The sequence below is a fragment of the Melanotaenia boesemani genome, chromosome 6, assembly GCF_017639745.1.
Source record: "Melanotaenia boesemani isolate fMelBoe1 chromosome 6, fMelBoe1.pri, whole genome shotgun sequence".
Taxonomy (NCBI): Eukaryota; Metazoa; Chordata; class Actinopteri; order Atheriniformes; family Melanotaeniidae; genus Melanotaenia; species Melanotaenia boesemani.
In genome coordinates this window covers 32,831,819-32,846,043 of record NC_055687.1, presented here as the reverse complement: position 1 = coordinate 32,846,043, position 14,225 = coordinate 32,831,819, and the positions used below count along the sequence as shown (strand labels likewise).

Sequence of the window (14,225 nt, the reverse complement as noted above, 5' to 3'; positions counted from 1 at the left end):
CCAGATGAAAGACAACTGAAGGTAGAAGAGTCCACTGGGTGATCTACTCCAGGCTCAGAAAGCAATGAACTTGAGAAGGGATCTCCTGGGTCAGTCCTCAAGGTTTTAGATCAGGGCTACTCAATTCGGTCCTACGAGGGCCGCAATCCAGCAGGTTTTCCGTGTATCCCTGCACCAACACACCTGAGTCAAATTAATGAGTCATTGTGTAGAACCTGATTGGCTGTTAGAGCCACCTAATTTGACTCAGGTGTGTTGGTGCAGGGATACATGGAAAACCTGCTGGATTGCGGCCCTCGTAGGACTGAATTGAGTAGCCCTGTTTTAGATGTTTCCCTGCTGGAACACACCTGACTGAAATCAGTGGGTTATTAAGAGGCTTATGCAGAACTTGACAACAAGCTGTTGAAGGAACCACTGTCATTTGAGTCAAGTATGTTAAAGCAGGGAAACATCTAAAACTTGCAGGACACTGGCATAAGAGTTCTGGAGTTGGTGATACATGAACTTGTGCATGAGAAGGAAAAAAAGGGGAGGGTTAGAGGACCAAGGCTTCACTGAAGAGGTCATTTGACAATCTTCCAAATTCGCCAAGGTGACAGTTGCACCACTTCCACTGAGTCCTTCTGAGAAGAACCAAAACACCACCAACACAACAAAGGGTTGCAGGTCCAAGACATTTTGTCACAAAAAAACACAAACACAATCCCTCACTGCATTCACAACCATGGTGGGAGCAGTAGCAGTGGTTCCCAATCTGAGCTGCCTGACAAGGGGTCCGTGAGGTTTTGACTGTACAAAGCATGTGTGACTGTTAACATTGAGGCCACATCCACACAGAAATTAGTTCAGGTGAATCCACTTAACTGTTTTATCATTTGTCAGATTTGTCCACATGAGAAAAATGCCTTGGGACCCAGATTCATTCATTATTTAAACCAGGTCCCAAAATGAATACCTAGGAGTCTTTAAAATCTGTTATGCAATATTTTAAAACATATATCCATAGTCAATAATAATAATAATAATAATAATAATAATTTAAAATAAGTGGCTGCTTAGGAGGCCACACTTGTGCAGACTTTCTGTCTATGTACTGTGTAGTTTAGTGAGGTCAGTGAGCTGGTAGTGCTACGTTAGTGCAGGAGTTCATGTCTACCCTGTAACCTAGATTTTTTCTGCATCGTTTCATGGCTTTTTAGTAGTTGCATTAAGTGAGTCATCAAGGAAAATGGGTTGGGGACCACTGCAGTAGATGATGTTAGAAAAACATGGAACCACCATCTTGGTCAAGAAACAGGACATTTACAAGCCTACTAATTACAGCAAAATCGGTAATAAGTGGGCTCTGAATATATATCAATAAAAATGATGACATTACCAAGTTCAGGCTGACTTAATAAGTGTTCTTTGCAAATATTTACCGTTAAAACCTTAGGTTCCCCAAATGAGGGACTTTGGGAACTGATGGTACTAAACTGTTGCCAACGTGGCCATTTTTGAGACCTTTTCTGAATGCCTGTACTAAATCTTTCTAATTTTGTTCTACTTCATTTTATCAGAGTTTTGCAGAGCTAATGTTCCCATAAATCAATGGCTTAAAGTTTAGAGCTACAGCTGCATCATGTCTGTTTTTTTCTTTAAGGGCTAACTTGAAACTTTCTTTTGACTTTTGCAATTTTTATTTGTTATTCACTAGCGATGCATATTCTGATATTTACACATCTTACCAAACTGCACAAGTGTTCCCTTATTATAATCATTAAGTATTCAAATAACCCTTGTGGTTGTAGAGATATATTATTTTCTTTATGGTTATGCAATTTCAGAGCAAAGGGCTAAAAAAAGGCAGAGGACTTAAAAGGTTAAACTGGGAAAAGTTTCCTAAAAATGATCAATTGTGAATTATGTTCCGGACATATTAATTTAATTGCATCCTTTATTATTCCAACAGAGGTAACAGGATAGGAAAGCTTTATAAACGGAGATGAAAAAGGAATGTATTGCATCTGAAGTCATAGCGGAACAACAGGATTTCTGGATTTGGTTTAAATATTCAGCCACAGACAGAACATGATACTCATGGATTCAGATGACAATCTTAGCCACACATGACAGGACATCAGCAGGAATCTACGCTATGTCTGGCATCGAAGACGACAAGTTTAGTGAAAAGTCATTTTAGAGCATAAAACTACAAACAGAATGTTCAACTTCTTCCAGCTGCTTCTCTGGTTTAATACTTTGAGTTGGATATGTCTAAAACATTACATGAGCTATATTCAACTATAAGCCCCGGGTGTAATGAAATGTATATAATGGAAGGATTTCTTGGAGTATGACAAGGGAATAAAGAGCCAAGAGCTCTGAACGTTCGAACAACTAACATGTCTGATTGAAATATATAACATGATCAGTTCCTTGTGGTCTCTGTTATTGGTGGATTATAGTACTGATGGAGGTATACCTTTTCCATTTTCTAAGTATTTTTTTATCTGTTTATTTATTTATTTTACCTTATTTCTGTACAATGAGAACGGTACAGAACTAATGTAAGATTTCTATGTCCTTCTTGTTACTCTTTTGCATCATAACCACATTTTAGACCAGAATTATTAGCTATTTTTCAACAGTTTACACAATGCTAACTATCACATGTTCTTATTCGGTTTAAACAGCTTAAAGTGGTCTGAGCAGCCGCAGAATAATAAATACTTTTGTAACTTTGAAACTGCCTGACTCACGGACCAAGCTCCTCTTTTCCCTCTAGTTCCTTTCCCTCTGTAAAAGATGGAAAGAAATCCCCCCATGGTAAATTGGGGGCACATGTGCAGTAGTAGTGTGAGCCATTAGGTATTCTGTTTACACCACACTTAAATAAATGGAGTGGTTTAAGTTTGGGGATATCCAAAACCTGGGGTACCAGCTGTCAGGTTATTCGGTTTGGTTCGCTTCCACTCCCATGTCAACAGGACAGAGTGTTTCCTAATTACCGCTGCAGTTTTGGTGTGGGTCCTACAGTCACAGCCGAAAGGGACAGAGGAAAGTGGAGGCAATGACGGGGCTCAGCAAACTATTAGAAGGTTGAGTTACTTTTGTGGAAATAATGTAAATAGATCAATGGCCTGACATGGGACCGATCGGTTCTGGAGCATTGTTTCAATTCACAAGTGTCACGTTTGCCTTCATATCTGAATGACATCATTTGTGTGGAAATGGCAAAAGCAATTAAGAAGATTCAAGGACAGTTAGTGGACATTTTGCCCCATTAGGTATAAACTCATCCATGATTGTGGCCTGATTAAAAAAAAAAGATCTAAAAAAAACAGAAAAACCTGCACTTGTAAAGACTTGCCAGGCTAAAATGACTCTTACACCTGTTGAAATTTTAAATTATGAATTTTTTTTCATTTAAATTTAACAACAATAACAAAAAAATCTTGTTTTAGTCTAAGAACACTAACAGTCAAGGAATGTATCAAATGGTGTATCTGTGTTATTTAAATACAGGGCAAAGAAACATCCTTAGCCCATTCAGTAATGCACCCCACATGATTGCACAGATTTACACACACAAAAAAAAAAAAATAAAATAAAAAAATAAAAAAATAAAAAACAAAGCTGCTCTTCCATCAAGAGGATGGCAGTGCCTCCTGATATGCTTCAGATGGGACTGGTTGTGATGTGGTCTCAGCTAACTGGTCTAGTCATGATGCAGGAAGCAGGCATACAATAGAGGAACTTAACCTTCCAGTTATTAAACAGACTGATAGAAATTTCCACTTAGCCAGCATCAAAGAAGTATGAGACACTGTAAATGTGCATGTATGAAAAACATGCCAATCAGCTAAAAGAAGTTACTGGAAACGATACAAAAAGCTCCTAGACAACTTCAGCACAGTAGTGTAGCACAGTTGAGGTGGACAGGAAGTGTGTAGATCAGGGGTCTCCAACTCTGGTCCTCGTGAGCTACTGTCCTGCACGTTTTAAATGTCTCCTACTACAACACACCTCTGCACAAGCCTGTTAATGACCCAGTGATTTGAGTCAGGTGTGTTGCATCAGGGTAGAATCCAAAACCTGCAGGACAGTAGCTCATGAGGACTGGAGTTGGAAATTCCTGGTGTAGATGGTCTCTACAGATGATTTAGAACGGAGTTAAGGCCAGGCAGGTTTATTTGTATAGCTTGTTTCATGTACAAGACAATTCAAAGTGCTTTCCTTCAAACATTAAAAGCATTACAGCGGGGTGCAGGAAGCAGTAACAAGCGCATTAAAAACAAGTGTTAAAAGAAATCCAAGAAAATAAAAATTAAAAAATTAAATTAAATAAAGAAAGAATGAAAAAAGCTAAATACAAAAAAATGTAAGAAACAAAGTCCCAGGTGTGAGAAGTTAATAGTTGTTTTGTTAAAAGTAGAAACATTTTAACCCTGGTTTTAAACTGCTGAGAGTTTCAGCAGACCTGCAGGTTTCTGGGAGTTTGTTCCACATGTGAGGAGCATAAAAGCTGAACGCTGGCTCCATGTTTAGTTCTGACTCTGGGAACAGAAAGTAGACCTGACCTTGATGACCTGAGGGATCTGGTTGGTTCATTTCAAACCAGAAGATCCTGAATGTATTTTAGTCCTAAACCGTTATGTGATCTACTTTCTTGGTCTTAGTGAGGACTTGAGCAGCAGTGATCTGAACTAACTGCAGCTGTCTGATGGACTTTTTTAGGGAGACCTGTGAGGACAGGAGTTAGGGTGCTATAAACATTTCAGCAAGATAAGATTAATGCAGGCAGGTGCTTGTTCTGTTGCCATAGAAAGAAAGAAGAAGACCACTGGTTACAACAGATACTGTAAAGATTTTGTCAAGCACTGGCTGATGGGAAACGAAACTGAATTCAAACAAGAACTCAAACCTAATGATAATTTACTTTGGTACCTGTAGAGTAAGTCGTTTAACAGCATCCCGGCAATGAGTGATCAGTTCCTTCATTTGCTCGTCTGAGGGTACTCCACGACTCCTCAACTGTGGTGTCAGGCATCACCTTCATTGGGATGGACAAGGGACGTGACTCTGGATGGAAAAAAGAAAGAAATTTACAAGGATGAAGGAGCCTTGATTTGAGCTTTCTTTCATAGTCAAATCACATTTTTCTTGTCATGAACAGTTTTTTCAGGAACATAGGCACCCAGTAGTGATGTCAGATTTGTTGAAATATTTAGCTCACTGCTGGAGTAACCTCTTTACCACAGAAGTAATGCAGCACCCAGTAAAGTCTTAAACAAAATCACTATTTTATTTATTACATGAGGAAATGTACTGTCCCTGCGTTTATCCTTTATTTAACCCTCTTTCAAATTCTCTGTTATTTTCATTTGCTGTTCAGGATCATGTTATATGATGTTTAACTGACACTTCATTGAGGTGATGTAATGTTGGCACTCAGGTTTCTTGTCTCCAACAGTGGGAGAGGGAACTGTGAGAACTGAGACACACACATATATACACTGGTGTAGACATGATTTTGTCCTTGTGCGCCTGCTGTGGTCCAGACGAAGGATGATCGTCTGTGCTGACACTCATGGCAACAGAAATGGCACATCAACAAACATACACAATTAACCTTTACTGTAACCGTATGAACCAGGAGGTCAGACAACCCCAATGTCGGACAGACAGGAGGAGGCAGAGGAAAGAAAGTAGTGTGAGAGATGTTCAAGAAGGCAGCACAGAGAAGGGGGATGAGACAGAACACAAAAGCTTACCCAGGTTAACCTGAGGTCTGTGAATGTTAAAGTCATCAGGGCATAAGAGGTTAGAGAAGGGGAGGTCTCTCTGAAGACACATTAAGACATATTCCATGATTTAAAGGTTTGCCTTGCTCAGCAGCTCTATCCCACAGTTGTCATGAAATAGCGCTGATGTCACAGCACTATCGTGCCGCCTCAGACGCCATGCGCCCAAATATCACCAAATGGTTGGCATGGCAATAACAGCAAGTTACTGGGGCAATGGGAATGGGAAGTTGATTAGTTATTCTAGTTTTTGGTTGCGGTGGCAACCTGTCTAAAACTTGTGGACTGAGTCTGTGTTTTGTGTGTGTGTGTGTGTGTGTGTGTGTATAAGGAGTGACTAAGATCGCAGGTGCATGTGCGTACTTTGTGTATATGCACATGTGTGTGAGTGGAAGAAATTAGACTGGGGGTCGAAATCACTGTCTGGACTCTTGCAGCGTTTTCTCACGCTCAGCTTCCAGGTGCCTTTGGTACTTGGGGACTATGAAATAGAGTGTATTTGTCATGATACAATCAGTGTTCAACTGCATATTTTGTACATAAGGCAAACTGTACTTTCCGATCTACCTTATCCTCCACTGCTACTCATCACCTGCATTTCTCTGTCTGCCTATAATATCCACACATTCAATGACTGCAAAAACTGACTATGAAAGGGTTTATTTAAGCTGTGTTTGTGTTTTAGTTTTCCTGTTAAATATCATTAAGGAAATTCTTCCAGCTTTCTGGTCAAGGCAGACATCATTTCACAAATGGGGTTTGCTTTTTACATTAACATGGACAGCTTAGATGTATCTAATTGTAAAAAAAAAAGGCCAAGCTTGAGGCTTTAAAATGTCTTTAAGTGTAGTATTTATCAGTCTCTGAAGCCCTGTTAACATCATTGCCTGTAATCTACTGAGCATGATTTTCATTTAATTAAAGATTATCTGTAGCATTACCATCATCTTTACAACTTTAGTCAATGTTACCTCATGCTACACACCCTTGCCCAACAACATACAGTCATACGAAATCAGAAAATCCTATAAAAACATGCTGCACATCAACACATACTTCCCTGACAACATAAAAAAAAACCACAAGAAAACACTAAAACAGACCCCAAAATACACTCGCTCACACCCTCTCCAATTATCACTGATGAAATCCTAAAGTAAATACAGACCACCCTTCTGAGGTTCACAAACATCAATCCTGGTCATACACACTTGTGCCATGTTCCTTCAGTTTCCCAAAATAATCTATTAGTACCATGAGAGCGTTAGGAGGGAGGAGTGCCTTGAATGACTCCAAAATAGGGACCATTTGAAAGTCTGTGAGCACATTTAAATTCAGTTTTAATGATAAGTCACGAATATAAATACTTACTTCGTTACAACATGCAGCTTAAACTCTGCACAGTTCAATTCATGATGTCTAGCACTGACCTTGAAAATGAACTAATAAGACATGTAATAAGACATGTTTTTGTTGGCACAGAGTCAAAAACTGGGCCAACGATGGGACAGGTAGAGCTAACTTCAAATTCAACTTAAACACTTGGACCCTGGATTGTCTTTACATCTAAAACCAACAGTAGCTTCAAAAATCCGCTGTTCATGGTCTCAATAGTTTACTCACCCTACACTTCCTTCATTATTCATTGCTTCATCAGGTTATTATTTTTTAGAGAGACCACAAATTTAGTATTGTTTGCAATTACAGCACTAATCCTGGCAGATCCATGACCCAGAAGAATCCAGGGAGAGAATTCTTTGATAACAATTTTAAATGTTTTTTTTTTGACTTTGGGATAAAGCAGGATTGTAAATTTTCTTCCCTGGAGACAATCTGTAAGGCTAATCAGAAAATGTGCTGAAGTACAGCACAGGCAGTAACAATGAAAGACCAGTCTCCATGAAGCTAAATACCATTCCAGGACTCTGTTTGTTAATCCTGGGGTCATTATTTGGAGTGAAACTGCCATATCTTGTTATAGTGACTTGGCGCCTGCCATTTCTGCAGAGGGAAACGAGAGGGTAAGAGAGAGAAAGAGAGATTCAGGCAGGGACAGAGCATAAGAAAGAGATCTAAATTCAAATTAAATAGAAATATGACAGCAGTGCCCAAAGCTCTTAAACCTGCCCGAGCCTAACAAGCCTTAAGAGTCCTCTTAAAGAGGGGTTATTGCCCCCGCCTTGTGCCATCTCAGCCATGTCCTCGTTTTCACCCTCGACTCAGCCATTAGGTTAATATGCTATTGGCCAAACTCTGACGATCCAATCCTTCCCTTTTTGTTTTATTCCCACTCTCCTCTACCACTCCTCCTTTCCATCTCTCTCAGCGTTCAGCTGGTGTGTGGAGCTGCCAGTTCAGTCCCTTATAAACATTCTCGTGTTCTGATGGTGATCATTCATCTCTTTAACAGCTCCATCACAACTCCCAGCAAGTGAAAAGCCTGTGTCTTTGAAGCATGTGTCAAGTGATCAGAGACAACTCAGAACGGAGCCCCATTACGACACTTTGACTTTAAGGCGAGAAACAAAATCATTGTTGCTTCATTTCACCATGTGCAACACAACACTGCCACAGCACAATAAAAAGGCTGTAAAATGTGTCAGGGTGTGCGTGCGCTGCGTGTAAATCGCATGTCACAACTCACAACCGAACACGCATGAATGCACACAAAGTCGCTGCATCTCCCACAGTCCAACTGAAGCACCAACATCATAACAGTGTCAGTAAACTCTCCACTACTGATTTAACAGGCTTCACAACAACGCTGCAAAGCATCCATACATCTTTCCTGAGTGGTTGAGTAACTCAGCCGTGAAACAGCCTCAATGAGGGATTTTGGCATTTCCCCATGCAGCCTGCTATCTTTCTGGTATGTTCCCTATTATAAATGGTTTACAGTGAGTTGAAGTGTTGTATATTCTGCTACAGCTGCGTGCAGAGGCAGTGCTGGGGCTCTTTAAAAAACCCGCCCGTCTATTTGTTTTGGATGCAAGTTACTGTTTATTTAAATATTTACATTTACTACATTTCTTATGCCATTGTTAAAGCCCACATGAAAAAGCAGTGTTGTGGCAAAGCAGATTGGCACGGGTGAGGAATGGCTTTTATTGTACCTGTTTATTTACGGTTTTCTACACATAATGCATCAAAAGTAAAGCTTCACCTTGTCTTCTGTGTCATGATAAGTCCTGGTCATTGAGGAATATTTGTTCTTTATTCCTCTGGCTGATGGAAAAAATAAGACACGATTATGCATACTTTTCTAAATTCAATTGTCTAACCTTGCTGACCAATGTACACATTTATATGCAAAGTCAATCATCCACAACATGAAGAGCCGTCTGCTAACCATACACACATGACACAGCATACAAAGAATTTCAACAAAATGACATGCCTTCTCTTTGTGACACCAGGAACTTTCAAAACATCCCATGTGAAGCCAGTTTCCACTCACCATCTTTTACTCCTGTTATCCCATTTTACCAAACCCTCACGAGCCTCTATTAATCCATGCTTCATCTGATGAACCACAACTCAACCCCAGCTCCCCCTTCTGCTCCTCTCGCTTAAACCTCAAACACCACGGCCAACATCCACAAGGCCTAATGCCGTTATCATTCATGAAAGCAGAGATGGGATTCATAAGGACACATCCATTCCCCCGCAGACCGTGGAGTCTGTTCTGGAAGTCAAAGAGAGGTTTGCACGGGCTCATCAATGTCTAAAGGCCAGAGACTTTCTAATGTAAGGAGTGGAGTCCCCTGCAGGCTGCAACCATTCTTCTAAAGGCGGTAGGGGTTTCCATCTCATTATTCCTAGTTTTTTTGTGTTTTCTTTCCCCACTCCGACCATCATTACCTTGATAAATTATTGACTTTACCAGAAAAATTAAACTACATAAATAACTGCACAATGAAAATATTATCCCCCTCTGAAAAGCACACAGCAGCCAATACAAACCTGCCTGACTTCCATCAGGCTACTTGGGTTTGGATTATAGTTATGTATGACTGTGCAGTTCTGCCTGGCGTCCTCTCATCAGTTCCCTCTCTATTCTACACATGTATATATTAGTTTCACTCAGCTGTTTATTCAACCAAAATGTATCAATTTGTCTCTCCAGCGTCATGGTTGAGTCATCCATCTCAACCATGAATGCGTGATTTTCTATTTTGTTCCTAATTTCTGCCTAATTTATTTATATATTTAACCATTTAGTCAGTCATATTGGTTGTTTATGTTGATTCTCTCCTGTTATATTGCTTTAAAGTGATCAATTTAATTTTTATTTATTTATTTATTTATTTTTTCTTTTTGGACAGGCAAGCCTTTACCAACATCAGATATTGTCTCCTACCTTGCATAATAACAGAATGAAATTTCTTAATGTTTCCACTTGTGCCTGTCTGTTTTGTGTCCCTCCAGTAAACAGGGACATTACACCTAATCCCATCAACCAGACCACTGGCAGCCAGGAACAAAGACAACAGTTCTCATTCCAACCTTTAGGGAGCAAAGCCAGATATGAGGATATATTTCTCAGCTAAAGAAGTATGTTCTCACAGCGCCAGCGGCTAATTTTAGGACTGAAAAGAAAAGCCAGTGAGATCATTACTCTGGTAGATGTTAGAGAACAATGAGAAGCTTGGGACTTGGGAGGCTCTTGATCAGAAACGCGGTGTTGCTGCCAACAAGAACATTCATTAGGGACAAATAAAGAAAATACTTAGAGGCTAGTTTTATGTGAACCAATTTGTGGCGTAATTGTGCGGGCAGACAGAAATCGACCTCAAACTGAGGAGAAATGACTTGTTTTCAAAGCTGTCTTTCCACAGCTTCTCTTGTAAAGGATAATCACACAAAAAAAGACTGTTAACACTTCTGTGATGTTACTAAGCAACATTCAAACAAACCTGCGATGTAAGCTAAATGACTATGTTTTATTTATTTATAAATGAAATCAAAACTCTACAGTCAAAATGGCAGAAAAAAGCCAGGCTATAGAATACAACCAGTAAATCTGGTGTACACAGTCCATGTCCCGATTAAAGATGAACCAGTTCAAACAGTAATCTGATTCCTCACGTGATGGAGTACCAGCCATTCTTGTGTCTTTAGCAGCACAAAAATAGATGGAGTAATTTTTTACCAATAGCTGTGTTAAAAGTCAATGCCATCGCCATCCTTTAAAAGACAAGCTTCAAAACATCTCGCCCAGCCTCGGTTCTGAAAGTTAGTGGCGTATTGTAACACATACTCCTTGTGTTTACCAAGCGCACTCTAAGACCAAACCCAGAGACGGAAATAAGAAAGGGTGAAATATTTTGTTGCCAAATTAGAGCTGAGAGTATCCTGGTTGTGAGATTCGAGCCGTCCCACAGCCCCAGTATGATATCACCTCGCCCTCAGTGCTTCCAGTGGAAATGATCTGCAGTCATCTGGTTCTGTGTGTCTCTGCACATTAACAGGCACCTTCCAAAAAGCATGCAGGAAAGTCCCCTTGATTACTAGGAGACTGTAGCTTGGCTGAATGTGGTAACAAAACATGAGATTCTTTGTTCACCATTAAAGTACTAGGGTATGGCCCAACTGGAGGCAGTCAAATCTTGCGAGAGAAAAGTCCAGAGGAAAACTTTGACTTTTTAAAAACTTTATTTTGTTGAATCTGTCATTAACTTTGTTGGGGAAAGTGAATAGCTCCAGTGGAAAAACTATTATAATCATTGCAAGAAAAAAAAATAAAAAATAAAAAATAAAATAAACATGTTATAAAAAAACCTAGCTTTTGCACATCTATAGGCATGTGGGACAAACCACGACTCCATATCAATAATACACATATGCGGCACATCTGGTCATTTTGTCTTATAGCATTGCAGACAAATATGCAGCTGACATGCAACTTTATTTTCTAACTAACTGCTCCAACATGGCTAACCTACACTTGTTGAATGCTGGAGAACGTTTAGCTGAGAATATCTCACTCTACAACACATGTGGCAACATCAATATATTTCCTTCTCCAGAAAGAAAATATTTTTTTGTTTTGTTTTCTTTCTGTTGTGTTTACCCATTACAGCCCCAAAGGTGTTCTAGCTGGTTTTGTATTATTATATTTGTGTATAAAAAAAAAAGATTTCCAGAGTATTTCATATAAAATTATCACCACTCTAGGAAATGTGCATGCTTTTTGCCATCCATCGAGAGTCATGGTACATGAACATTATAATTGGTTGAAAACAAGTCAAATATGACAGTTTTATAGGTTATGCACTTATTTTCTTTTGTGCGGGCAATTGTCTCCAACTAAAAACAAACACATACATCTATTGTTATTTTTTAGGCTTACTCATCATACTCTTTTTTCATACAATGAACACTCATATGAGTAATTTTACTTTTCTTTGTGGTTTAGGATGTGAAAACAAAGAGAGTGGTGTGCTAGATGTCAACAAGTGGAAAATTCATATAAGAAAGTATTTTTCTTAAATAACTATTTTCATCCACTGCTGTCAGGCATTAAGGGTTAAATGAGGGTTTAACATGAGTAAAATGCTATTTTATTTGGATGAAACTTAACCCATTACAACCAAATGCCTTCTAAAACCCCAAATTTTCTGAAAAACTGTCAAATAAAGCTTCTATTTTTTCCCTCAACATCTGAAGCAACTATAAACATAAGATAAAAACTATCTGGGATGTTAAACATTCTGCTTGCCTGTTAGACTTTTGACTCTGCTTTCATATTTATGGATATTTTTTAAAAAAATATAAAGGTTTGTATGTGTCTTGAAAATGTTGATAGATGTGCTGTGTGCAGCGTATCCGAACTAAAAGGTAAATCCCACACGTTACATCAGGTTGAAATGGACTAAAAGATTAAATCTAACATTTTTAGCATCTGCAGCCCCTCACTTACTCATGGAAAATCTCGAAGAGAGTCCACGACTGAAGCAGCATCCAAGATGCAAGCATTCAGGCGCAACATTTTAGAGCTGTATTACACAGTTATGTTAAATAACTGGCAGCAATATAACAGTGTTATGACTCTTTTAAGAACCACATGATGTCTTCTCGACAGTGAGTTGAACAGCAGTACCAGTGGCAGTCCAGTTGGCTGCTTGCCTCTGTTGAACCAGAGTAGTCTTATGTGTTTATTCCCTATCCATCCCGGTATATGGCAGGTCACACACGTGTTGACTCCAATTGGCAGGGAACCTACAAATCTCTCCTCTGTTTACCTAAACAAATGACTAAAGACTGAAAAATAAAATGTCTGCTGCACTGATTACAACCCTCCTTCGAGTCCTCCGAGAAATGATATGCCCTCAATAAACTTGCAAATTAAATTGACCTTGTCTTATTTAGAGTCATGTTTAAACAAGCGCATTACATTTATTAAGGAAGATGCCAAATTATAATTTAGGAAATAGGAGGAAAAAATGGAGTTCGTACCTGGCTCTATAAAAGGAAAGTTTAAGTTGGTTTATTTAATTTAAAGTCTCAAATGCCCAGAGTTGACGGGTAGGTTGAAATTTCTCAGGGCAATTATTAACATGCATGAAAATGTCCTTGTGTCACGGCTGATGAGAGTGAGATTAATCACCACACAACAGTCATTTCTCTGTAAAACTCAAATCAGCTTTACATTTCAATAAATCATCAATGTTTATCAGAACCAGAATGCCATTTATTGTCATTATACTGTGTAAAATGAGGTTGTGAAGCATCTCCTTTTGTTAGTGCAGTCAAATATTTTAAAAAAGAAAAGCACATAAAAAAGTAATAAAATATAAAATATTAAACTAATTTTAAAGTGTTTAAAATGTAAGTTCAATTTAAAAATGTATTGCAACCAGAAAAAAATGTACATGTACATAAAATACAACAATAAGAAAAGTAAAGATGTATTGCACCTGTAGCAGCAGTGGGAGTAATGTTTATATGTCAGTGTGTTATACTGTTAGATGGGTTGTTATTATGAGAGTTCAGGTGGGTGAAGGCTCTCGGAAAGGAACGTTAAGGCTGTCCTTGCTTGATGTATTCTGCAGCCGCCTACCAAAGACCAGCAGACCAAACAGCTGAGAACTGGGGTGTGAACTGTCCTTGATGATGTTCTGAGCTCTGCTGAGCACCAGGTGGTATAGATGTCCTTCAGGGAGGGGAGGAGGGCATCCAAAAATTCTTTGGCTGCTCTGACTGTTTCTCTGAAGCCTCGTTTTGTCTGCCTTGGTGCAGCACTACGTACCAGGTAGAGATGCTTATTAACCACAGCAAAATCATACCATGCACTTTATTAGGTCAGTCTCACTAGTACTGGGTTGGACTGCTTTTGCTTCAGTACTGCCTCAATTCTTGGTGTCATTAGTCCAACAAAGTGTTGGAGACATCCCTCAGAGGTTTTGCTCCATATTGACATGACAGCATCACACA

The 14,225-nt window shown here is 39.1% G+C and overlaps 1 protein-coding gene across 1 annotated transcript in view; it reads right to left on the bottom strand.

Moving 5' to 3' along the window:
- The window catches only part of LOC121642112 (vacuolar protein sorting-associated protein 13B-like), a 334,030-nt gene that overhangs the window by 166,765 nt on the left and 153,040 nt on the right, over positions 1 to 14,225 (bottom strand). The window contains 2 exon segments of the mRNA XM_041988605.1: positions 4,933 to 4,998; positions 5,000 to 5,067. Coding sequence (XP_041844539.1) covers positions 4,933 to 4,998; positions 5,000 to 5,067 — 134 coding nt within the window.